The sequence below is a fragment of the Elgaria multicarinata genome, chromosome 6 (genome assembly GCF_023053635.1).
Source record: "Elgaria multicarinata webbii isolate HBS135686 ecotype San Diego chromosome 6, rElgMul1.1.pri, whole genome shotgun sequence".
NCBI classification, from domain to species: Eukaryota; Metazoa; Chordata; class Lepidosauria; order Squamata; family Anguidae; genus Elgaria; species Elgaria multicarinata.
In genome coordinates, this window is record NC_086176.1 from 113,318,853 (window position 1) to 113,345,072 (window position 26,220).

At 44.0% G+C, this 26,220-nt stretch overlaps 1 protein-coding gene across 3 annotated transcripts in view; it reads right to left on the reverse strand.

The window, feature by feature from the left end:
* The window catches only part of PIK3C3 (phosphatidylinositol 3-kinase catalytic subunit type 3), a 151,270-nt gene that overhangs the window by 107,637 nt on the left and 17,413 nt on the right, over positions 1–26,220 (reverse strand). For 2 of the 3 annotated variants that reach the window (XM_063128298.1, XM_063128297.1), the window contains 9 exons: positions 23,281–23,367; positions 19,413–19,508; positions 14,056–14,127; positions 10,904–11,008; positions 8,307–8,399; positions 6,650–6,835; positions 4,419–4,573; positions 1,724–1,814; positions 1,063–1,130 (listed from right to left, as the gene is read on the reverse strand). In XM_063128298.1, coding sequence (XP_062984368.1) covers positions 1,063–1,130; positions 1,724–1,814; positions 4,419–4,573; positions 6,650–6,835; positions 8,307–8,399; positions 10,904–11,008; positions 14,056–14,127; positions 19,413–19,508; positions 23,281–23,367 — 953 coding nt within the window. The remainder of the gene's footprint in view (positions 1–1,062; positions 1,131–1,723; positions 1,815–4,418; positions 4,574–6,649; positions 6,836–8,306; positions 8,400–10,903; positions 11,009–14,055; positions 14,128–19,412; positions 19,509–23,280; positions 23,368–26,220) is intronic. The other variant, XM_063128299.1, reaches the window with a different exon arrangement.

Consider the following 26,220-nt stretch of genomic DNA (forward strand, 5'->3'; position numbering starts at 1 on the left):
AGAGGCTAATTTGCACACCATGGAGTTTAGTCTGGAGAAGAGAAGATTGAGGGGAGACATGATAGAACTCTTCTAATACTTGAAAGGTTATCACACAGAGGGGCCCCAGGATCTCTTCTTGATCATCCCAGAGTGCAGGACACGGAATAACGGGCTCAATTACAAGAAGCCAAATTCCAGCCGGACATCAGGAAAAACTTCCTGACTATTAGAGCAGTATGACAATGGAACCAATGACCTAGGGAGGTGGTGGGCTCTCTCACACTAGAGGCCTTTAAGAAGCAGCTGGACAACCATCTGTCAGGGATGCTTTAAGGTGGATTCCTGCATTGAGCTGTAGAGGAAAGTTATCAGGAGGTCTCCCATCCAGAAAGGTTGGCTTGGCACCTACATGATATGCTTTTAGACAACAGGTGAAGACCTTTTTATTCTCCCAGCATTTTAACAGTCTATAAATAAATTTTAACTGGGTGTTTTAAATTTGTAATCTTGCATTGCTGCTGTTTTGATCTGGTTGAGCTTTTATATTGTATCTCATAGTATGGTTTTATACTGTTGTTTTATACTTTGAATGTTTTTAATTTTTGTGAACTGCCCAGAGAGCTCCGGCTATTGGGCGGTACAGAAATGTAATAAATAAATAAATAAACAAACAAACTGTGTTGTGCCCTGGGCTTGATCCATTGATCCTTATGCCCTGGGCTCGATCCATTGCTTCTCATCCGCTGGGGATTCTGCTATTGCTACAGTGCATTGGTTCCACAGGCTTACCTGCTGTCCGCCGTAGCCCTCCATTCTCAGAGCCCCTTCTCACTTATCTCTCTGCGCAAAGATGCACATCGTCTTTGCAGCGTTTCCCACCCCTGAATTCAGACACGGAACGTGGGCTTTTAGATCCCCTAACGTGGCAGGAGTCAGAGAGATTGTCTTATTATTTCCCCTCCTCCCCTGCTTTGTGGCACATCTGGAGATCGCTTTACCACAGCAAGACGGGGGAAGACCGAGGAGTGAATTACCAGGATCTTTCGGGGCAAGCGGCAGCCATCCCTTCTCCGTACTTACCAATATAAATAGTTTGCCAGCGTGGAATTCTTGCATGCTCGCGATATCAAGAACGTGCAAAGGTCTTGCTGGAAGTAAAGGGTTAAAAATAAAAAATTAGGAATTCCAGCAAAAACAGCCATATTTTCCTTGAAAGGGACAAAAAGCCCACCTCCACCTGGATATGGAGTTGCCTCCCTTAGCTCTTTACTTGCTCCGCCCCCTGTCCCTTCCTCATCTTTCTCCTTAGCAGCTGACTTTTCCTATAAGTTGGGAGGGGGGGAGGAACACGGATAATCAGCCACTAAGAAGAGACACAAGGGAAGATGGAAGAACTGAAGAGAGCCAGCCAGCAGCTCCTGCTCCTTTGAATTCTATCTCCTCACCTTTTCTCTTGCCTGTTCAGGGGAAGATTCAGTATCCCTAACTATCAGAGCCCAGGTGATGACTGGCAAACGCAACAGGAACGTAGGCCCTCAGCTATCCTTACAACAACCTTATACGGTAGGACCCAATATGGTTACGCCCCTATTACGGATGAGAGCGGAAGCCAAGACTTCAGAGTTGGACAAAGGCGACCTGCATTCCATCACGGCTGAGGCAAGAACTGAACCAAGGTCTCCTCCAGCCCCAAAGCGCATCTTCTGAAACGTTACAGCAGGGCTTCAAATGTCTGACTTACCTCAAGATTTTCCCCTTCAGCAGACTCCTTTGTTTTTGCTGTAGAAGGCGGGGAAGATATGAAGGGGAGAGGACTCGTGATGATTTGGGAGCTGAGAAAAGAATGCAGGACATGGAAGTGTTTCAAACATGGATTTTAAGGCATTTGCATACAAAGCGGCCTCATCCTGAGCCAAACACTCGGGCCATAGTTAGACGGGGTAAAATCCCGGGGCGATACCACCGATTCAAAGTGCTGGTATTGACATTTAAAGCCCTAAACGGTTTGGGGCCAGGTTATTTGAAGGAACGCCTCCTCCCATAAGTACCTGCCCGGACCTTAAGATCATCCTCAGGGGTCCTTCTCCGTGAGCCCCTGCCAAAGGAAGTGAGGCAGCTGGCTACTAGGGGGAGGGCCTTCTCTGCTGTGGCACCCCGGTTGTGGAATGAGCTCCCCAGAGAGGTCCGCCTGGCACCTACACTGTACTCTTCTCGTTGCCAACTGAAGACCTTTTTATTCTCCCAGTATTTTAACACTTAATTTTAACTTAAATTTAAATTTTACTGTTCTAACTCTGTATTTTAATCTTATATCAATTTTGCTGCATGGTTTTATCCTGGTTGTGCTTTTTATACTGTATTTTATATTTGTGCTTTTAACCTGTTGGTTGTTTTATTATGGTTTTAATTTTTGTGAACCGCCCAGAGAGCTTCAGCTATTGGGCGGTATAGAAATGTAATAAATATATAATAAATAAATAAATAAATCCCTGGGAGCATCCCTGTGCGTTCACATGATGCACAGGGGATCCCGGGATCAGGGAGAGATGATCCCTCCCTTGCCCCGGGATCTCGCCCTACCCTTTGAGCCCATTTTTTCCGCAGTCCCGGGCTGACCCCGAGATCGCAGAATGCGTGGCCAGGCGTAAAGATTTGTCTTGGTTCCTCACGGTTCTTTGCAAGGAGCACGGACCCGTGCACAGGGCGCAGAGCTCCTCGGGAGCTTTGCGCCCATCGGGGGTGGGGTGAGGGGAGCAGGAAATTTTTTTTTTAAAAAAAAAAACTTACCTTTTGCGCACGAGCACTCATGTGCATCTTCTGTGACTTTAAAAAAAACCAAAATGGTGGCCACGACATCCTCTCCTGAGGGCTGCACGCACATGTAAACAGAGGGGGGATCTTGCAATAAAAACATTGCGAGATCTTCACCCCCTCCGTCGCACAATAACAGGTAGGTCTAGCTAAGGCCTCCGTCCGGCTGGCCCACTATCATAGGGTGACCACATAGAAAGGAACTGTCACTTGAGGCACAGGTGAACTCGGTGGTAAAGAGCACCTTCTATCAGCTTAGGCTGATATACCAACTGCGCCCTTATCTGGACAGAGATAGCCTAGCTACAGTTATCCATGCTCTGATATCCTCTTGTTTGGATTACTGCAATGCGTTATACGTGGGGCTGCCTTTGTAAACGGTCTGGAAACTTCAACTGGTACAAAACAGGGCAGCACGGTTACTAACAGGGACTGGCCGACGAGAACACATCATGCGAGTCCTTTTCCAGCTTCATTGGCTGCCAGTCCAGGTCCGGGCCCGATTCAAAGTGCTGGTATTAATATTTAATTCCCTAAACGGCTTGGGGCCAGACTATCTGAAGGAATGCCTCCTCCCATATGTACCTGCCCGGACCCTAAGGTCATCCTCAGGGGCCCTTCTCCGTGAGCCCCTGCCAAAGGAAGTGAGGCAGGTGGCTACCAGGAGGAGGGCCTTCTCTGCTGTGGCACCCCGGCTGTGGAATGAGCTCCCTAAGGAGGTTCGCTTGGCACCTACATTATATGCTTTTAGATGCCAGGTGAAGACCTTTTTATTCTCCCAGCATTTTAACAGTCTATAAATAAATTTTAACTTGGTGTTTTAAATTTGTAATTTTGCATTGCTGCTGTTTTTATCTGATTGAGCTTTTCTATTGTATTTTATATTATGGTTTTATACTGTTGTTGTATACTTTGAATGTTTTTAATTTTTGTGAACCGCCCAGAGAGCTCCGGCTATTGGGCGGTAAAGAAATGGATCTAAATAAACAAATAAATAAATAAGGAGGTCAGGGCTCCTGTATCTTTAACAGCTGTACTAAAAAGGGAATTTTCAGCAGGTGCTATTTGTATGTGTGCAACACCTGGTGAAATCCCCTTTTCATCGCAAGAGTTAAAGCTGCAGGAGCACTGCCCTCTTTTGTATTTGTATCACTATTGGGCTATATAATGAAGTCGGTGTGTGTGTGTTTATGTTTGGATCTGGACTAAAGTGGAAGGAACAGTAAAAAAAAGCCCTAACATGCTAGGGTCTGGATCCAGATTGTGAATGTCCTGTGCTTACTCTAGAGTACAAAAACAAAAAAAGCATAGCTGCTTACTCTGTCTTTAAGAAATGTGAGATGGATGCTTGAGAAACCATGCAACCTTATGCATATTAACCCAGAAGTAAATGGGGCATACTTAAATAGTAAGTGTGTTTAGTATTGCAACCTCAAACATGGAAATGGAAACACAGGATATGGACCTAGATACTTAGTAATTTCATACTCTGATTTAAAACAGAAACCATTCAGACTCAAACCACTTTAAAACTTGGTTAACAGAGAGAAAGGAGGTAAGGCTATCTAGTCTGGAGTCAATCCTGAAAGACTGCCTAACCCCATGTAGGCAAACTTCTCCTCTACCTGTCTATTTCTGCAGCATTCGTTCCAGATGCAGCCATGCTCTCTGACATGGAGCCCTGGCTATCCTTCTTGGTAGGTTCCAGTCCACTTTTGATGTCTTCAAAGTTTTCATATTTCAGCGCCTGGACGAGCTGCAGCAGGTACATCAGGAGATCCTGAATAGGAAAAGGTGATTTTGGGGTGTTAAAACCAGTTTGTGGGAGAAGCTGCCAGGAGCCCAGCATTTTTGGAAAGCAACTTATTTATTTATTTATTTATTTATTTATTTTATTTTATTTATTACCTTTTTATACCGCCCAATAGCCGAAGCTCTCTGGGCGGTTCACAGAAATTAAAATCATAATAAAACAACCAACAGGTTAGAAGCACAAATACAAAATACAGTATAAAAAGCACAACCAGGATAAAACCACGCAGCAAATTGATATAAGATTAAAATACAGAGTTAAAACAGTAAAATTTAAATTTAAGTTAAAATTAAGTGTTTAAATACTGAGAGAATAAAAAGGTCTTCAGCTGGCGACGAAAGGAGTACAGTGTAGGTGCCTGGCGGACCTCTCTGGGGAGCTCATTCTACAACCGGGGTGCCACAGCGGAAAAGGCCCTGCTCCTAGTAGCCACCTGCCGCACTTCCTTTGGCAGGGGCTCATGGAGAAGGCCCCCTGTAGATGATCTTAAGGTCCGGGCAGATACATATGGGAGGAGGCGTTCCTTCAAATAACCTGGCCCCAAACCGTTTAGGGCTTTGAATGTCAATACCAGATATTTTAAATCTCCCACCATTCAGTTGCACTGAATGACCTCAGGTTCTAGAATTATGAGTGGGACAAGAAAAAAAAAAGCTCTATCCACTTTCTCCACACTATGCACAATTCTATCCTATCCCCGTCACTCACCATTTTTTAAATCCAAATTCCTCATGGGGGGGTGGTATTTCAGTCCCTTGAGGTATCCCCATTCCATTGTTTCAGACAGCGACTGGGTTCGGACGACACGATAACCAACGGTAAGTTAAATAGTCAACGGTTGGTTAACTAGTCAGTGTTCGGTTACCATGTCATCTGTTGTGATGTTTTCACACCACGGTACATTATTCGGCCGAAATAACCAACGCAAATAACCCGACGCTGTGTAGAGTTGATTATTTCAACAACTGCTGGTTATCGTTGTTGTGTCGGGCACTGTTGACTATTTCGTCGCACACAGTGGGTTATTTTCGGCAACTATGGAGTCCCCTGGCAAGAGTGACCAAAGCAGCAGCTGCTGCTTTAGTCCAGCTGGCAAAATTCGCAATGGCTGATGGGATACCAGTAGGAAGACTGAGGGGGGAGAGGGGGGAATATGTGTCACTTGACGCTGGCATTAATCCACCCCACGGTTGATTATCATCATCTTGTGTGGGGAGTACCCACTGGAAAATCAACCGTGGAGTATGTTGAGTATTGCGTCCAGTTCTGGGCACTACACTTCAAGAAGGATGCAGATATGCTGGAGCATGTTCAGAGGAGGGCAACTAGGATGATCAGGGGTCTGGAAACAAAGCCCTATGAGGAGAGACTGAAAGAACTGGGCATGTTTAGCCTGGAGAAGAGGAGATTGAGGAGAGACATATGAGCACTCTTCAAATACTTAAAAGGTTGTCACACAGAAGAGGGCCAGGATCTCTTCTCGATCCTCCCAGAGTGCAGGACACGGAATAACGGGCCCAAGTTAAAGGAAGCCAGATTCCAGCTGGAAATCAGGGAAAACTTCCTGACTGTTAGAGCAGTATGGCAATGGAACCTACCTAGGGAGGTTGTGGGCTCTCCCACCCTAGATGCCTTCAAGAGGCAGCTGGACAGCCATTCGTCAGGGATGCTTTAAGGTGGATTCCTGCATTGAGCTGGGGGTTGGACTCGATGGCCTTATAGGCCCCTTCCAATTATACTATTCTATGATTCTATAACTATTAGCCCACCATTGACTATTGTGTTGTCTGAATAGAGCCAGTCACTCAGCACATAGAAACAGAGGCATGCCAGGGATGTAGGATCCCTTGAAGAAACGTTATGTATGACCTGAAACACCAGAGGATAGGTGGCATCTCTTTGCCCACCCAAAATGGCACCCCTGAACGACATGCTGATATGCCAATTTAAAACAGGTGAGTGTGTGTATACGGTGAGTGTGTTTGCACAGCTGACTGAATCCCTCCGACGGACAGGAAAAAGAGAAACGAGGCGTTGCCTCACCTCGTCGTCAGCCTGCTGCAACCTGGCCACTGCGTAGCGCCGCACCGTCTGGTTGGTGAAGTGAGAGGACAACAGCTCCAGGGAGTCTTCCACATCCATCGGCTTCCACTTGCCCAAGAGCTCCAGGGCTTGCTTCGCCTCTTGAGGGAGGTACCAGTTGACACATTTCAAGAATTTTGTCAGGGCCTAGAACAAAAAACACAATCACGTCACGTCTCTTTCCTCACTCAGAGCGAAACTTGGCACTGCGTTATTATTCAGAATTCCAGGCATTCGTTGAAAAGTCCATAGCAGCCTCGGGAGACCTTGCTACAGATTGAAACCACAACAGGAGCAAAGCGTTCGGAGACCCTCTCCATCCAGGGCACAGAAAAATCAAGGTCACCCCCCCCCTTCCTGGCTGCTTCTGACTTTTAAAAGCAACCACTACCACAACAACAACAACAACATATATTTCTTAACTGCATGAACATCGTCGTATGTGTTTTGACCGTCAGGTTGCACGGGAGATCACTTCAAAGCAGTCTGACTCAATGGCCCTGTTCAGACAATACACTAAACCGTGATAGTTAAGAGTTTTGAGCTAAACATCATGGCCTGTGAACCATGGCTTGGGCCTAATCTACACCAAGCAGGATATTGCACTATGAAAGTGGTATATAAAAGGCAGGAGCCACACCAAGCAGGATATAGCTGTATGAAAATGGTATAAAGTGGTATATGGTCTGTGTCAATGGGCCCCAACAGTTGTCAGTGCACTTCAATACCACTATAAAGCAGTCGTGTGGCTCCTGCCTTTGATATACTGCTGTCATACCACTTTCATAGTGCAATATCCTGCTTGGTGTTGATTAGGCCTAAGCCATGGTTCACAGGCCATAATGATTACCTCAAAACTCTTAACCGTCATGGTTTAGTGCTTGGTGTTGATTAGGCCTTAGTGTGTTGCATGAACCATTCCTAACCATGGTGGCTACATAACCACGGTTTAAACACACTCACTAACCACGTGCTGCAAAAGGGTTAGTGTCCTAACCATGGCTTAGTGTGTTGTCTGAACAGGCTCAATATGTGGTACAGACTAAGGTGCTCTTTACGTGTCATAGTAGCAGTGTGGAACCAGCTTTCCTGCAGCTTCATCAAAAGGAGATACGTGTAACATGTAAAGCAGAGGTGTTGAACTTCAGGCCCACGGGCCAAATCCAGCCTGCTACCCGAGCGGTTTCCCCACCTGTCCATTATTTGGTGGTATCCCAATGTTTGCACATCCCCCCCCCCCATTCTGAAAGACTAAAATGCATCTCCTAAAAGCGAAGTTATTGGCCGTAAGAGCATTGAGCCAAAACATGCTGGTATTATTATTATTATTATTATTATTTATTTATATAGCACCATCAATGTACATGGTGCTGTACAGAGTAAAACAGTAAATAGCAAGACTCTGCCGCATAGGCTTACAATCTTGGAATTGCCCCAACCCAACTCATCGTTTTGCATTCAGCCCCATGGCATAGCAGCAGCAGGAACATCAAGGTGATGGAAAGTTGCCCACAGACCACCCCCCTGAAAGCAACCCAACGCTGGCCTAAGTCTCACCCCCTGCCCCCCCCCCCCGCAAAACCGGCACCATAAAAATATAATTTAATTTGAACAATACCTTTTCCTGATGCGTAAGATAATATCGGAATTTCCACACAAGGTCCTGCTCTTCGTATGTCAGTTGCTTCGTTGGCGGATAGCTCACTATGATCTAACGAAGAGGAATGTATTTAGATGGACAGGGAGTGGCAACATAAAAACAAACGTGTCTGAAAAAGAGCCAAGCAAAATCCCCCAGACGCCTCTTAAAGCCTTGGTCTCTTGAAGCCACCCTGGCGTGCCCCCATTTGCCCAAAATGCCTTTGAATCCTTCTGGAAAAGGCTTGGATGCATTTTCTAAAGATGACCAGATGGTGAAGGTGCGTTTGGAGGAGGACAGGTTAGGCTCCACAAGTTGTAGGACAAGCTATAAAAAGAAACATTCACAGGGCCCGATCCAGTGGGAAGCTCCAGTGGCAAGACTTGCCGAGCTGGGACACTTCTCTGTACACTCAGAGAAGAAGGTAATAGTAGCGGTGTTTTAAAACACCAGATACATCTATCTCTCTGGCTGCGTTCAGACAACACAATAACCAACGGTGGTTTAATTAGTCAACCGTTAGTTGAATAGTCAACCGTTGGTTATTGTGCTGTCTGTCGGGCAAAACGGTTGACTATTTCCCCAAAATAACGAATGGAGAAAAACTACGCTCTGCAGAGTTGACTAGTTGCACAACCATTTGTTGTCTGTCGGGCTCCATAGACTATTTCGCCCCATTGAGTTGGCTATTTCGGCTGCCTACAGAGTCCTCCGGCAAGAGCGACCCAGCAGCGGCTGCCACTCTAGTCCGGCTGGCAGAACTCACAAAGGCTGATGGGATATCAACGGGAGGACTGGGGGTGGAGAGAGGGTGAGGGATGTGTCAATCAAGCACACAGTTGACTAAGAGTCAACTCTATGCTGGGGTTAATCCGCTCCACGGTTGATTATAATGTCGTGTGGCGAGGACCCTCTTGATAATCAACCCTGGAGTTGACTATTAATTCACCATTGACTATTGTGTTGTCCGAACACAGCCTGTGTCTTTTTAAAACAACAACAAATGAAACCCCACAGATAGTATAGGCAAAGAAGAGGAGTCAAAGGGCAAGGTCAGCATCTGTTGAAGGCTCAGCTCAGGTCAAGATGTTTTCTTATTACCCACATTGTCAGAACTCTTGCTTACAGAGAACACTTTTGTGAGGTAAGGTGAGTGTGTCAGGAAGTGACATCAGCTTCTTCCTAGACTTCTAAAGGAGCTGCATCTTTTGGACAAGTGCCTTCCTTGTTTTTTCTGGCTTCAGTTCCTTTCCACAACCAAACATTGTACTCCTGGTTTTTCCTTGCAGACAGACTTTATATATTTATTGCATTTATATCCAACCATTTTTCATCCAAAGAATTCAAGGCAGTGTACATACTTCTTCTCCTCTCCATTTTGTCCTCAGAACAACAACCCTGGTAGGTTGGGCTGAGAGTCTGCAACTGGTCCAGCATCACTCAGTGGGTTTCCATGGCCAAGTGGAGACTAGAACCTGGATCTCCCGACTCCCAGTCCAAAGCTCTAACCACTACACCACACTGATCTTGTACTGACAACACGCTAAGCCACGGTGGTTAAGCATTTTGAGCTAAACATTACAGCTTAGTGTGTCATGTGAACCATGACTTACTGAGTCATGTGAACCATTCCTAACCATGGTGGCTACATAACCATGGTTTAAAGACACTCACTAACCATCTGCTGCAAAAGGGTTAGCAACCTAACCATGGCTTAGTGTGTTGTCTGAACAGGTCCACAAGCCCTCTTCATCGCCTCTTCCCGTTTCTTTCAAACACTTGGGTTGAGCATTCAACAGTGGACTGTTTTGAGCATACACACCGTTTTTGAAGGTTCCTCCTAGCACCATGATCAGGGCCTTCTCCCTTTAATGGACATACTTCACTGTCACGGTTCTCTACCTGTTTCTACTCCTTTACTTTGCAACTCCTCATATCTGCCCCATATGCATTTCACATGATCATGCTTAGAACTTGCCCAGACCTCTGATCTCCAGCCTCCTGGGTTTATGCATTACCCTTTCCTCTGTCCTCCTATGCAATCGGTAGGAGAAGTAAACTTGCTTTAGCAGATTCCTGGTTTGTTATTAGGTGCAAACCAGGAACTGTGGTTTAAAAAAACCTCTAGTTTCCTAAACAAATCAGAAAAAAGCAATCTAGGGTTTGAAACTGGTTTGTTAAAAACTGACTAGATGAATTCTCTGAATTGACAAATCATACTTAGAACCATTGTTCTACCTCTGGAGGACAAACCACCTGGGGACAGGAGCACTGAGCAGATGGAAAATGAAAGCAGTCAAGCAACTCCAAACCATAGCTTGCTTGAACCACTTGGTAGCCCAAACCACGGTTTGGGTTCTAAACTATGGCCAGGGCAAACCATAATTTGGTGTGATGTCTTAACCGAGCCTGTGCCTGTTTGAGGGGGGGGGGGACTGAAAGTAGGCTAGAGGTACAGGTAAGACACACCTTAAGCCGAGTTCTCATTAAATTTGCTGCCAGTTGCCGATCCGCAACGCATGCAGAAAGCCCAGCTGCCCTTTCAACGTGGACAATAACAAAGAACAGCAACTTACATTAAGCTGATCGCGAGTCGCTGCGTTGGGCTTGAGATCGTGATCAGACGGTCCGCTTCGTAAGCTTCTCGCAAGCTTGTGGTGTTTGCTTTCCACCAAGTTTTCCTGAAAAGGTTTCGTTTTTCATTGTTAAGAGTTTTGGGGGTCGTTTTAGGACCTCCACTGCCATAATATAATCAAGTTGATAAAGTCAGTTCAGGTCAGGCTTGATGGAAATTGAACAGGTTCTTCGGAGTTCTGACACCCCCACAAGCTTATGCTAAGAGTGCCGTAGAAATAATCGCAAAATTACTGACCTCGAATTATTTTACAGGTTGCTTTGTGTTGGCTTAGCTTCTAGCTTGTCCCGGCTGTGTGCATCTAACCAAAGAGAGTAGGCGTAGGGGCTGAGATCTCTCCCGTCCCCTGCAACCTGTCTCTTTTAAGGAGATTGATCTTCAGGACTTCTTCATGTAAAGTACATTTTCTACCACTGCACTACGACCCCTACTCAGAGGAGGCTGATGACTCCAATTTCGGTGGGATTGTGATTCCTATCTGGGTTTCAGCCAGAACTTTGAAGGAGCAATCCAAGGCGCTGGACCCAAATTTTGGGATAGGATTCAACACTCTGAACAGTTCCTTTAGAGTTCAGGCAGGTTCTGACTGAAACCCACATACCTATCCCTTCAGTGGAATTTTAGGATGCTTTTAGGATGCTTTTAGGATGTTTTTACGATGTTTTTTAACAGTGTATACCAGTGGTTCCCAAACTTTTTCAGGTCACCGCCCCCTTGGTTCCACAAACTCATGCCCAGTGCCCCCCTACCCTACACTATAAAAATCATTATTCAGAATAGCGGCTTCCAACAACCCACTAAGGAAGATAATAACAAAAAAATGCAAAACAGTAACAATTAATTTAATATTTATTCAAAATCCAAAGCACCCGCCGCAGGCTTGCTGAGGGAGGGAGGGAAAAGAGAGCGAATGCCTCTGTTTTGCAGCCGGCGTGGCGGGGCACACCAAGCAGGGTATGTCTCTTCATTACAGTTTTGGTGCTTTTGAAACATTTCAATTTACTGTTAAAAGGACTCTTCTTAAACGGTATTAATACCTGGGTGGGTTCTTCCCCTATATGGCTTGGGACCAAACTACCTTCTCCCATAAAAATGTCCCTGGGTTTTAAGACCTTCTGGAGAGGTGCTTCTCGGAAAAGACCACCTCGAGTGCCCCCCTGCCACCCCCTTGCCTCTTAACGCCCCCCTATGCAATCCCACCGCCCCCAAGGGGGCGGTTCCGCCCACTTTGGGAACCACTGGTGTATACTATCTTTTTAATCAGTATTGTATGTATTTTATTGTTATACTGTTTATTTATACTGTTAGTTTTACCCTACCCAGTGCCTGTTTGCATTCTCTTCCCCTCCTTATTGTTTTATTATGATTTTATTAGAATGTAAGCCTATGCGGCAGGGTCTCGCTATTTACTGTTTTACTCTGTACAGCACCATGTACACGGATGGTGCTATATAAATAAATAAATAATAATAATAATAATAATAATAATAATAATAATTTATGCTTGTTGTTCCCCATCTCGATCCAATCGGAGATGTGGGTAAGAAATATATTGTTATTATTATTATTCAATACCACAAAGCTATCGTGGTCTCACCATTATAACTTGTTTGTGGTATTTCTCCATTTTTCCAAATGCCCCTGCAGAATTTAGTTATGGAATACAAAATCGAAGGCAGCAGTTGAAATAATTTAGTTATGGCCCATTCATTTCAGCTTAAGCAGCCTGACTCAACCTGAACACTCACGTAAGACAGGTAACAACAGGTTAAAAAGCAAGACACACATGCCCGCTTAAAATCCCCAAACACAACTTCTAATGCCAGAAACTGTTGTCAAATATTTTAGATAGGGAGTGGTATATAAACGTTGTAAATAAATAATAAAATAAACTTAAACCTGGCCTCTCAACATCAAACTCTGTAACAGAAAGACCATTAATCTGCCCAAAGAAGCAACGTGATCTGGGCTGGTTGGAACAATTAAAAGACTGAAATAATATTTCAAAGAATAAAGTACAATACCAAAACACACCAGAGGAGTAGACTAAAGAGCCATAAACTACAGAACTGGGTCTCTAAAATGCCTGGGGGAAAAGCAAGATCTTTGGTGTGAAAAAGGTACCGCATTTCTTTGATTCTAAGACACACTTTTTCCCCTAAATAAACAGCTCTAAAAATGGAGTGCGTCTTAGAATCGATGGCGTCTTAGAATCGAAGCAATAGGGTAAGAGGAAAAGAGGAAGCTCCTGCAGCAGCCTCGAGCCATGCAAGCGAGGAGGAGCTGGGAGAGTAAGCGCCTGGTTTTTTGTTAGTCAAATTTATTCGTAAGTCCCATCGATTTCCATGGGACTTACTCGCGTGTCGTCGTCCCCTGGTGCACAGACAAGTAAAGAGCGGGACTGGAGAGTTAAGCGTTTTAGCTCCTTAATTGCGTCTTCTCCTCTCTCTCCCCGCCCGAAAATATTGTTTACTCTTTGTTTCAACGCGCCCCCCCCCCTTCTTCCCGGGCAAACGGCGGTTTCTTCTCTCACAGAGGGAAAAAAAAAAGGACACAACCATTAGAAGAAAGCACGGGGGTGGGAGGAGGTTGGCTGGGCGGTGAAGGAAGTATTTCTTCGATTCTAAGATGCCCTTTTTTCCCAAATAAACATCTCTAAAAATGGGGTGCGTCTTAGAATCGATGGCGTCTTAGAATCGAAGAAATACGGTAATAATGCAGGCACTAGGCATATGCCTTGGGGGCTTATTCTGTAAGTGGGGTGCCACCAAAGAGAAGGCCCTTTCCTTTGTAGTCACCTGCCTTGAGCAAGGGCATCTGGAAAAGGTCCTCCAAAGATGACCTACGGGCCTGAGCAGGTACATATGGGAGGAGGTGTTCCTTTAGATAGCTTCCAGTAAAACGCGTGAGTATTAAAGCAACTGATCCCTAAACCACAATCAAATGGAAGCCGTTTTGGCAATGACACTTTTTCAAATGCAAGTCATCATCAACTTTTGAATTCCCACTTGTATATTAAGACACACACCAACGTCCCCCAGCTCAGCATTAGCTTGCTTTGCCACAAATCCTGTTATGCAGAAAATTACTTACCATGGACATCTGGGGATCCGGAACTTTAACGATCTCAGAGCTCGTTAAAATTGGAGATGACTCATCGCCGTCCTAGATGACAACGGCATTCAAAAAGGCACATTAACACTCTCAGGTTATAAAGATCAGTGTGACATGTCAACACGATTTAATGTGTTCCAGAAACAAGATTGGGGGGAAAAGAACACTGACTATTAAGTCGCAATGTCTTCCTGAAATGAATAACAGCATGGAGGAAAATGAGGAAAAAGTGTCAATTCGACCTCGCTGGGGGGAAAAACCCATATAAGCTGATACTACACCACAAATGTTTTATTGCGGTTTTAATTTTTGTGAACTGCCCAGAGAGCTTCGGCTATTGGGCGGTATAAAAATGTAATAAATAAATAAATAAATAAATAAATGTACAGTAGTAGGTAAAGAGACTGAGTTAGAAATCAGGAACTTCCCAGTTTGAATCTCGCCAATGCCATGAACTCACTCGATGATCTTATGCAAGCCACTCTCTCTCAGACTCAGCTCCCTACTCCCAATCTGTAATAATGGGTATAATAATAATCCTTACAAGGTTGCCGTAAGGATTAAAACTAGATCATACATCAGAAGAACTCCAAACACTGGAAAGCCCTATACAAATGGTAAGAATTACTGACAAAGTAGCAAGGTATCTAACAAAGGCTATAATCCGAGAAGAGATGATTGAGGGGAGACATGATAGCACTCTTGAAATACTTGAAAGGTTATCACACAGAGGAGGGCCAGGATCTCTTCTCGATCCTCCCAGAGTGCAGGACACGGAATAACGGGCTCAAGTTAAAGGAAGCCAGATTCCGGCTGGACATCAGGAAAAACTTCCTGATTGTTAGAGCAGTACGACAATGGAACCAGTTACCTAGGGAGGTTGTGGGCTCTCCCACACTAGAGGCCTTCAAGAGGCAGCTGGACAACCATCTGTCAGGGATGCTTTAAGTCCTACTCAGACTAGACCCATTCATTTTAATGGATCTATGCTAAATAAGGCTTATTTGGGGGGGTTTACTCAAAAGGACATTTATCATATGTTAAAAACCTGGCAGTTCATCCACACATATCCAGGAGCAGAGCTACTTTAAGCATAACCAAAAATGTGGCCTGTGGGATTATTTTTTAATTATTGTTTTATATTTTCCCTTTTAAAGAGCAGGCCCCCATTAGAAAGGCAAGGGCTCATCTTCTTCATAGATTCCTCCCTACTCTTTTAAGATCCTGTGCAGAAAATCTGTTGATGATCCCACCATCTAGTGGCCACAGGGTTGTGCACACATTCAGTAACACATATTCAATTTTAAGCATGCACATATTCATACCCTGAAGCATATAAACATGGAAGGGCTTACTCACACAGTAGTTAAAATGGAGCTTTTCTCTGGCATTGTTTCCCTGATTACAAGCTAGATTTCCTGATGTTCCCCAGCAAGTCTTGCCTTGTGGCCAGGAGAAGGGCACTCCTTCAGTTATGCAATTGATTCACTTCCTTTCACAGAATCATAGAATAGTGGGTTGGAAGGGGCCTACAAGACCATCAAGTCCAACCCCCCGCTCATTGCAAGAATCCACCTGAAAGCATCCCTGACAGATGGCTGTCCAGCTGCCTCTTAAAGGCTTCTAGTGTAGGAGAGCCCACAACCTTCCTAGGTCATTGGTTCTATTGTCATACTGCTCTAATGATCAGGAAGTTTTTCCTGATGTCCAGCCAGAATTGGGCTTCCTGTAACTTGAGCCCATTATTCCGTGTCCTCCAGTCTGGGAGGATCGAGAAGAGATCCTGGCACTCCTCGGTGTGACAACCTTTCAAGTACTTGAAGAGTGCTATCATGTCTCCCCTCAATCTTCTCTTCTCCAGGCTAAACATGCCCAGTTCTTTCAGTCTCTCTTCATAGGGCTTTGTTTCCAGACCCCTGAACATCCTCACCATCCTCTGAACATGCTCCAGCTTGTCTGCGTCCTTCTTGAAGTGTGGAGCTTTCTCCTGGCCTCAACCCGAAATAAATGGATACCACAAGCTAACTTCCCATGAGAGAGTTGTGGTAGAAAGCTGGAGATAACTTTGCTTAGTTCACTGCTCCTGCACAGCAGGGTTTTTTTTTAAAAAAAAAACACTAAAAAAACTGAAACACCAATTCCTCTAAGTATCGTAATTACAGCTATTAGCACATTTCAAAATACATAATTCTCACTGCCATTCTTAATGAATGTATGGTTTAGTCTGTTCTATTGAGTGTTTTTTTTACATGAAATAAATGCTTTTTGGGGGGGAAACATATTTAAAAAGCCGTTTAACAGATGGCTTAAAGTGAGCAAACACGTCTGGCTTAGGGCACCTTCCTTTTTTCCCTCTTCTCTTTGCCTCTCTAGTTCCATTCTTTCAAGCCCCCTTTCAAACCATGTTATAACAATTCTGTAAAGGAAGGGCAGTGATCGTATCATAAGAAACTCCTGTTAAACCCTTTAGCTGGGACCTGCTGAGAAATCCTACACCATTTTTGCAATCTTGCACACGTAAGAAGACTGATAGTAAGGCTACAATGCACACATATATGTGTTTGTGTATGTGTGCGTGTATCTATCTATCCAGCTATTGGGCGGTATAGAAATGCAATAAATAAATAAATAAATAAATCTACATACACACACACACACACACACACACACACACACACACACACACACCTGGTAGTAAATCCCACTGAACCAAGTGGAATTTACTTTTGAGTGGACATGTATAGGATTGCACTGTAAGTCAAATTGTACTCTACGTATAAACTGCTCAATGTGAACATTGGCAGAAAGAAGAAGGACATTTACTGTGATTGTCCAAACGCTATGCCATAAATTACTGGAAGAACTCCACGTATATTTCACTCTCCTAGCATTCAGCAAGAAACATCACAGGCTAACTTCTCTGTGACTTTGACACTAGATGGCAGGTAGTGCAATGCAGAATCCGGGCTCTAGTCCCCACTCAGCCATGGAAACCCACTGGGTGACTTTGGGCCAGTCACACACTCTCAGCCCAACCCACCTCACAGGGTTGTTGTTGTGAGGATAAAAAATAGAGGGGAGGAGGATTATGTATGCCGCCTTGGGTTCCTTGGAGAAAAAAGGCAGGATATAAATGCAATAATAAAGAAATAAATGGGATGTCCTTCCTTCTAATGAACTCAGGGAAGCATCTACCCTCACATCAGCTGCGAGAGGTAGTCTAGGCTGAGGGAGAGACAGAAAGAGGGGAGCAGGCATAGGTCAGTGGTAGAGCACTCACTTTGCATGCAGAAGGAACCAAGGTTCAATCCTTGGCATCTCCCGGTAGGACTAGGAAGGAATCCTGCCTGAAACTTGGGAAAGCTGATGCTGCCAGTCAGTGTCAGGAATACTGGGCTAGATGAACCAATGGTCTGACTCAGTATAAGGCAGTTTCCTGTGTCCCTGAAAAAGACTATGTCAAGGCTCCACCTATGACCTGGACCCCCTGAGCAACTCCTTAAGGAACTTTGGCCTCCTAAAGAGACCCACCTTCCTTCTTTTTATGTTCCCCTTCCCAATAATGTGGGGTTTAGGCTGTAGACGTGGGATGAGAGACACTCCGGACACTTTAGGTTTAGCACAACAGTTTACTAGTGAATTAAAAGAAGCAAGTTACAATTAATGGTGTTTATTCAATAGAGTGGAGTGATACAAAAGGCATTAAAAGAAAATAACAGTTGCAGAAAAACACAGGTTCTTTTACCCTAAGCTGCACCTAGATGACTTCAGGCAGCTTTCTGCTCCTTCTTTATAGTCTGGTCTTCCCTGGCTCTGGTCTCTCTCATTCTTTTATCCCCTTCTTCCCCTAATCAGAAAGTACTGCTCCAACTCTGAAGTGAAACTAAACTGGAGAATTGCAAGTTAACCAAGGAAATGAATCTTAACTGGAGAAACGAAACTTCTGTTCTCAGGGATACCCCCTTCCCAACAGAAAAATAATAATTCAGGCCTCTTAAGGCCTGACCTTTTTACTTTGCTTCTCTAGGCCTCAAACCTTCACAGACAGCCTGACTCAAGGCCACCCAATCTGTTTCACTGCCAGTGTGCACAAGATCAGATCTGCTCACTTTCAGGAGCCCAGATTTTATTAGAAATGCTGGCTTGCAGGTGGCTGTGGACACAGGTGGACCGCGGCACACTCAATGAGCATTCGCACGAGCACTCCACAGCTCAGCAAGCTAGGTCCAAGGACCCGGACAGGGTTTGCCTGCCAGATTCCCGGACACAACAGGACGCTCATGACATCCCTAATCACAACTTTTATATTTGATCTGCATGTACATATTAACATCTGATACTTAGAAACTGTCTGCTGCTACTGTGGAAGCAAATATTTCAGAACGGGAAGACGGAAGCGAGTTTCTCTGGCTGTTTAAACAAAATAAGTGCAATCCTATGCATGTTTAGACAGAAATTAGTAGTGGAAACAACGAGTGTTGAGAAATATGTCTGTGAGGATAAAAGAAAACTATTATAAGATTGTTTGGAGGTGGTACCTAACCCCGGTAAAATTAAATAAAATAAATAAGATGAATTCAGCAACATGCTGGAGAGGTTGTCAAGAGAAAGGAACGTATTTACATATGTGGTGGGAATGTGAATTTGTTCAAAAATTATAGAAAATGGTGTTTAAAGACATAAAAGAAATTTTAGGAATGGAGATCGAAGCGACACCTACAGTGGCATTGTTATCATTATATGGAGAACTGAATTGCAATAAAGAGACAAAAGAATTGATAACGAATTTGTTAACAGCAGCAAGATTAATGATATCTAGGAACTGGAAGGTTCAAGGGGATTATCATATAGAAGATTGGTAAGAAATATGGGATATTGCTATTAATGATAAATTAACATGTAATATAAAAGTTAGAAGAGGAATGATAAAAATGTATGATTTTGATGGAATATGGAAACAGTTTCTAGAATTTGTATTATTAAAGGGGAGAGGGAAAACACCTCCAGAGGAAGCAATGAGATTTTGGAAACATGAATAAGATCCCGTGGTTGGGGGGAGCACTTTTATGTTAAGTATGATTACGTTAGAGAGAACTAAGTTAGAATATATGTTTATCAAATGTTTACTTTATATTATTGTGTATTATGTAGTATTGTTTTATATCGTATTGATGTATTGTTTGGATGTATTAAATAAAAAAAATATATTAAAAAAAATAGACAGAAATAAGTCCTGGCTGGCTGAGGGATACCGGGAATTGTAGGACGTATTTCTGTCTGCACGTGCATAGGATTGTGCCCTAAATAAAAATTAACAACCTGCAAATGTTACATACCTTCTCATAATATACGATGCCGTATTCTTTGTCGTCGCTCTTTGCACAGCGGAATTCAATCATCAAGTACATAAAGTTAGAACTCCGTTTCTCACTCTATTTTTTTTTTAAAGAAAAGGAAGAGATATTTAACATTAAGGATAAACTGCATTAAAGAGGTAGTGTTAGCATGAGGAATATTCCTTTGCAAAAGAGGAAAGAATCAATTGTCCTCTGTGGCCCTATCTTATGAATCAGATTGTCTGCTTTAACAGCAACAACGTTTGAAAAATGTATTTGTCTGCTCTTATGGCAACGATGTTTGAAAAAACTATTTCTTTCTTCATAAATGGAGAAGTCACCTTTTGGAGCCCCCGCCCTCCCCCGATGTTTCTGACACAGCTATGATCTCAGGAAGGGGGACTCCAGATTCCTACGCTGCACCCTCTCACATGTGCTGCAGAAAGAACCATGCCCATTGTTCGTGAGGTTGCAAATGCAGCCCCAGAAGGAGAAAAAAGGGGGCATTCCTGTGGGCAGGGAGGGGAAAGGTGAGGCCAGGGTACGAGAAATCCTATGGCCTCGAGACCCCCCACCAACACGCCATCTCTAGACAGGCTCAGAGGTCAGTCAAGAGGAAAATTTCGTAAAATGAGGACAGGGAAGTGAAAAGCACCTGTCACTCCTCTGATCCTTCCAGCAGCAACCCAGCATTGGATACATAGGGCTCATCTACACCAAGCAGGATATTCCACTATGAAAGTGGAAACCCTAAACGACTTGGGGGCAGGCTATCTGAAGGAACGCCTCCTTCCATTTGTACCTTCCCGGACCCTAAGGTCATCCTCAGGGGCCCTTCTCCCTGAGCCCCTGCTAAAGGAAGTGAGGCAGGTGGCTACCAGGAGCAGGACCTTCTCTCCAGTGGCACCCCGGCTGTGGAATGAGCTCCCTAAGGAGGTTCGCTTGGCACCTACATTATATGCTTTTAGACGCCAGGTGAAGACCTTTTTATTCTCCCAGCATTTTAACAGTCTCCAAATAAATTTTAACTTGGTGTTTTAAATTTGTAATTTTGCATTGCTGCTCTTTTTATCTGGTTGAGTTTTTATATTGCATTTTATAGTATGGTTTTATACTGTTGTTTTATACTTTGAATGTTTTTAATTTTCGTGAACCGCCCAGAGAGCTCCGGCTATTGGGCAGTATAGAAATGTAATTAATAAATAAATAATAAATAAATAAATGAAAGCAGTATATAAAAGGCAGGAGCCACACTACTGCTTTATAGTGGTACTGAAGTGCACTGACAGCTGTAGGAGCCCATGACATATCTACACCAAGCAGGATATAGAACTATGAAAACAGTATATGGTCTGTGTCAATGGGCCCCAACAGTTGTCAGTGCACTTCAATACAGCTATAAAGCAGTAGTGTGGCTCCTGCCTTTTATATACCACTTTCATAGTGGAATATCCTGCTTGGTGTAGATGAGCCCATAGAAAATCCGAGATCTGACAGTTCCTTATTTATTTATTTATTACATTTCTATACTGCCCAATAGCTGGAGCTCTCTGGGCGGTTCACAAAAATTAAAAACATTCAAAGTATAAAACAACAGTATAAAACCATAATATAAAATACAACAGAAAAGCTCAATTAGATAAAAACAGCAGCAATGCAAAATTACAAATTTAAAACACCAAGTTAAAATTTATTTGTAGATTGTTAAAATGCTGGGAGAATAAAAAGGTCTTCACCTGGCGTCTAAAAGCATATAATGTAGGTGTCAAGCGAACCTCCTTAGGGAGCTCATTCTACGCGGCAGAGCCTTCAGTGTGATGCCCCCCCCTCCTATGGAATTCCCTGGCTCTGGAGAGCAGGCAGGTGCCAACTTTGCATTCCTTTCAGCGCCTCCTGAAAACGTCGTTGTTCCAGGAAGCCTTCCCTTGATGACCAGCTGTGGTTCACTTTGCAATTTGCTTTTTTTAAAAAAACAAAACACAACAACCTATTTTAATGTGTTTTTACTGTGTTTTTATTTTATTTTATCTTGTTCACGACTCTGAAATTTTGAATGGGTTTAGTATATAAATATTGTAAATAAATAAATAAACTTTTTAAAAAATTGAGAGGGGGGCTTCCAACAGCAAAAATTGAGAATAGGAGAGACATTTAAAAACAGAGTCTGCTGCTAAGAGATTTAGTGTGCAATCCTACACATGTTTAGACAGAAAAAATGCCCTTATCTGGACAGTGATAGCCTAGCTACAGTTATCCATGCTCTGATAACCTCTCGTTTGGATTACTGCAATGCGTTATACGTGGGGCTGCCTTTGAAAACGGTCCGGAAGCTTCAGCTGGTACAAAACAGGGCAGCCCGTTTACTAACAGGGACTGGCTGGCGAGATCACATTACGCCAGTCCTGTTACAACTTCATTGGCTGCCAGTCCAGGTCTGGGCCCGATTCAAAGTGCTGGTATTGACATTTAAAGCCCTAAACGGTTTGGGGCCAGGTTATTTGAAGGAACGCCTCCTCCCATATGTACCTACCCGGACCTTAAGATCATCTACAGGGGCCCTTCTCCGTGAGCCCCTGCCAAAGGAAGTGAGGCAGGTGGCTACTAGGAGGAGGGCTTTCTCCGCTGTGGCACCCCGGTTGTGGAATGAGCTCCCCAGAGAGGTCCGCCTGGCGCCTACACTGTACTCCTTTCGTCGCCAGCTGAAGACCTTTTTATTCACTCAGTATTTTAACACTTAATTTTAACTTAAATTTAAATTATACTGTTTTAACTCTGTATTTTAACCTTATATCAATTTTGCTGCGTGGTTTTATCCTGGTTGTGCTTTTTATATTGTATTTTGTATTTGTATTTTTAACTTGTTGGTTGTTTTATGATGATTTTAATTTTTGTGAACCGCCCAGAGAGCTTCGGCTATTGGGCGGTATAAAAATGTAATAAATAAATAAATAAATAAATAAAAAAGTCCTACAACTCCTAGCATGGCTATCTGGGGAATGCTGGAAGCTGTATGACATTTTCTCTGTCTAAAAATGTATGGGATTATGCCCTTAAAATACTAAAAAGCCAGACAGAGCAAAAAGATTTTGAAAGCCCGCCTAAAACAGAAGGGGAGGGGGGCAGGCAGCTGAACTTCCTTTGGGATAGTGCCACCACAGAGAAGGCCCTGTCCCATGTTCCCATGAACGTAACCTCAGTTGGTGGTGGGACATGCAGAAGGGCACACGAAGAAGATCTCAAACAGTAGGCAGCTTGACATGGGAGAAGGAAGTCTTTATAAACATGATTTATAATACCCCATAACTGGGGTTAGCTAGCCCTTTTCAGGCATTCACAGTGAATACAGTAAAAAGGGCACAGGCAGGAAGGATACAAATGGGAACAGGTAGGGAATTCCCAAGTCTCCGCAGACCTTCTAGTATACCTTCACAAAGAGAGTTGCTAACAGACTGAACTGATGACTGTACCCTGAAACGTATCTGACCCACACCAGCTGTAGCTCATTGTAGATCAGCCTTCCTCAACCTGGGGCGCTCCAGATGTGGGGCATTCTGGGAGATGCAGTCCAACACATCTGGAGCGCCCCAGGTTGAGGAAGGCTGTTGTAGATGGACATCAGGAGTAGGTGAGTAACCTGTCTTTCTGGGAAGTATGTTCTCTACTCCAGGTCTTTTTATTGAGAAATCTTAGGGTCCTCCAGTACACATTATGAAAAACAATGTCCTCAAGAAGATGCATTGAATTATGACCCAAACCCAATGGCTGCACTCCCTTTCCCCCAGCGGTTCCTGTATTGCAGGTGCCCTATTATCCCAAAGTTTCCACATTAGTGTGGTCTGAAAAGCTCTTCAGAAGCCCAGCGACCTACCTCATTGATCATCTCAATTTCTCGAAAGGTCAGTCTGTCCAGCCAGTCTACTTTGACCATGTGACCTTGCCGGTGAGACTTGGTGAGCTGCCACACAGAAAAATAGAGAGAGGCGTCATTTGAATTGCCACAACGAAGCAGGATGAACCCGTTGTTTTGGAGTCAATGGAGAGAAAGAAATATTTTAAATGGACACAGTTCTACATGACACATAATTCAAGCCTCTGCAAAACGGTTCAACAGCATTTACAGCTACCAATGAGGGAAGGTTACAACAGCGGGGATTGTTCAGCTCGGAAAAAAGGAGGCTAAGGGGAGACGTGATAGAGGTGTACAAAATCATGCATGGTATGGAGAATGTGGAGAGGGAGACATTTTTCTCCCTCTCTCAAAATACTAGAACCCGGGGTCATCCCATGAAACTGATCGGTGGGAGATCCAGGACAAATAAAAGGAAGGACTTCTTCACACAGCGTAGAGTTAAATTACGGAATTAACTACCACAAGATGTAGTGATGGCCACCAATTTGGATGGCTTCAAAAGAGGGTTGGATAAATTCCTGGAGGCGAAGGCTATCCATGGCTACTAGCCCTGATGGTTGTGTGCTATCTCCAGTATTTGAGGCAGTAAGACTGTGTGCACCAGTTGCTGGGGAACATGGGTGGGAGGGTGCTGTTGCACCAGGTCCTGCTTGTTTATCCCTGGCCGATGGCTGGTTGGCCACTGCGTGAACCGAGTGCTGGACTAGATGGACCTTCAGTCTGATCCAGCAGGGCTCTTCTTATGTTCTTAATATGTTCCCCAAATACTGTTACTTTCTACTGTTAGTTTTACCCTACCCTGTGCCTGCTTACCCTACCCTGTACCTGTTTGCATTCTCTTCCCCTCCTTATTGTTTTACTATGATTTTATTAGATTGTAAGCCTATGCGGCAGGGTCTTGCTATTTACTGTTTTACTCTGTACAGCACCATGTACACTGATGGTGCTATATATATAAATAAATAAATAAATAAATAAATAATAATAATAATAATAATAATAATAATAAATATTCCTCAAGGCAGAGTAAACCCATTCAGAAAGGTCATGATCTCCCCCAGACTAAGCACTCTTTCAAGTCCCAAGGACATTAGCGGGAGAGATGCTAAATAGAATACCAAGCACGCTTACCCAAGACACAAGGTCCATTGAGTTCCGCGGGAATTAGGATTCCAACTTCAAGCACATGCCAAATCCTCCCATCGGAACCAATGTGACCGGAGAGGAAGGGAGAGAGAGGAGGAAGAACGGTCGTTCGGGCCAGGTCACGTGCAAAACGTTTAGTGTCAAGAACCAAAACTGGCAATTCCGGGAGCCAAATAATCAACATTGCTCACACTGAATCAGGGTCTGCATCCAAGTTAAAGGACAGGGCAAGTGACCCCTACCTTGGCTGAGTCGCACTGATGGTGAATGGCTCGTGCACTTTTCTCCATCAGACCAAGGTCCATCTAGTCCAACATTTTTACTTCAACAGGCAACACAACCTAGTCAGATGCAACTAAGAACCTCAAGAAAGGAAAATACCACCTTTGCTTATTTTTGTCCCCATTATCTACCATGCATCTAAAGAAGGGAGGGGGGGGGTCATTTAGCTACCATGGCTAATTGACCACCATAGACCTGCTCACCCCCATCCATGAAATTTTAAAGCGGGGTACACTAGTGGCACAACAACAATCTTGTACTAGCGGGTTCCGAAGTTAATTATATGTTGTGCTGGGCAATAGCTTGAACAGACCATCTTGTAGTCTTTTCCCTCAAGGAGGTGCCCAATAAAACCTCTCTGAGGTAGCCAGCCAGCCACCCATTCTTCTCTTTAGTAAATATCTAAGAAATATTCTCCTGCAAAGGACCCGGTTTTCCTTAACTTACCCGTCCCTTTCCTTTTTTCATTGGCCCCGTTTGCTCATTGCAACAACCCAGGATGGTAGTTTGGGGTTTTTTAAACCCTGGTTTACTGTGGGCGCTGACCAACTGCCCCCACTTTGAGCAGGAGTGGCTAAACAACCCAGGGTTCCAACTCTATGGATCGGGTCCGTAGTTTGGGGGTGCTCTTGGATCCAGAACTGTCACTGGAGGCACAGGTGAACTCAGTGGCAAAGAGCACCTTTTATCAGCTCAGGCTGATTTATCAACTACGCCCTTATCTGGACAAAGATAGCCTAGCTACAGTTATCCATGCTCTGATAACCTCTCGTTTGGACTATTACAATGAGTTATACGTGGGGCTGCCTTTGAAAACGGTCCAGAAACTTCAACTGGTGCAAAACAGGGCAGCAAGGTTATTAACAGGGACTGGCTGGCGAGATCATATTACGCCAGTCCTTCTCCAACTTCATTGGCTGCCAGTCCAGGTCTGGGCCCGATTCAAAGTGCTGGTATTGACATTCAAAGCCCTAAACGGCTTGGGGCCAGGTTATTTGAAGGAATGCCTCCTCCCATATGTGCTTGCCCGGACCTTAAGATCATCCACAGGTGTCCTTTTCCGTGAGCCCCTGCTGAAGGAAGTGAGGCAGGTGGCTACTAGGAGGAAGGCTTTCTCTGCTGTGGCACCCCGGCTGTGGAACAAGCTCCCCAGAGAGGTTCGCTTGGCACCTACACTGTTTTCCTTCCATCGCCAGCTGAAGACCTTTTTAGTTTTCTCAGTGTTTTAACACCTAATTTAACTGAAATGTAAACTCTGCTGTTTTAATTTCATATTTTAACCTACATCAATTTTTGCTGTGTGGTTTTATCCTGGTCGTGCTTTTTATATTGTATTTTGTATTTGTGATTTTAAATTGTTGGTTGTTTTATTATGCTCTTCATGGTTTTAATTTTTGTGAACCGCCCAGAGAGCTTCGGCTATTGGGCGGTATAGAAATGAAATAAATAAATAAATAAACAAAGTCTTGG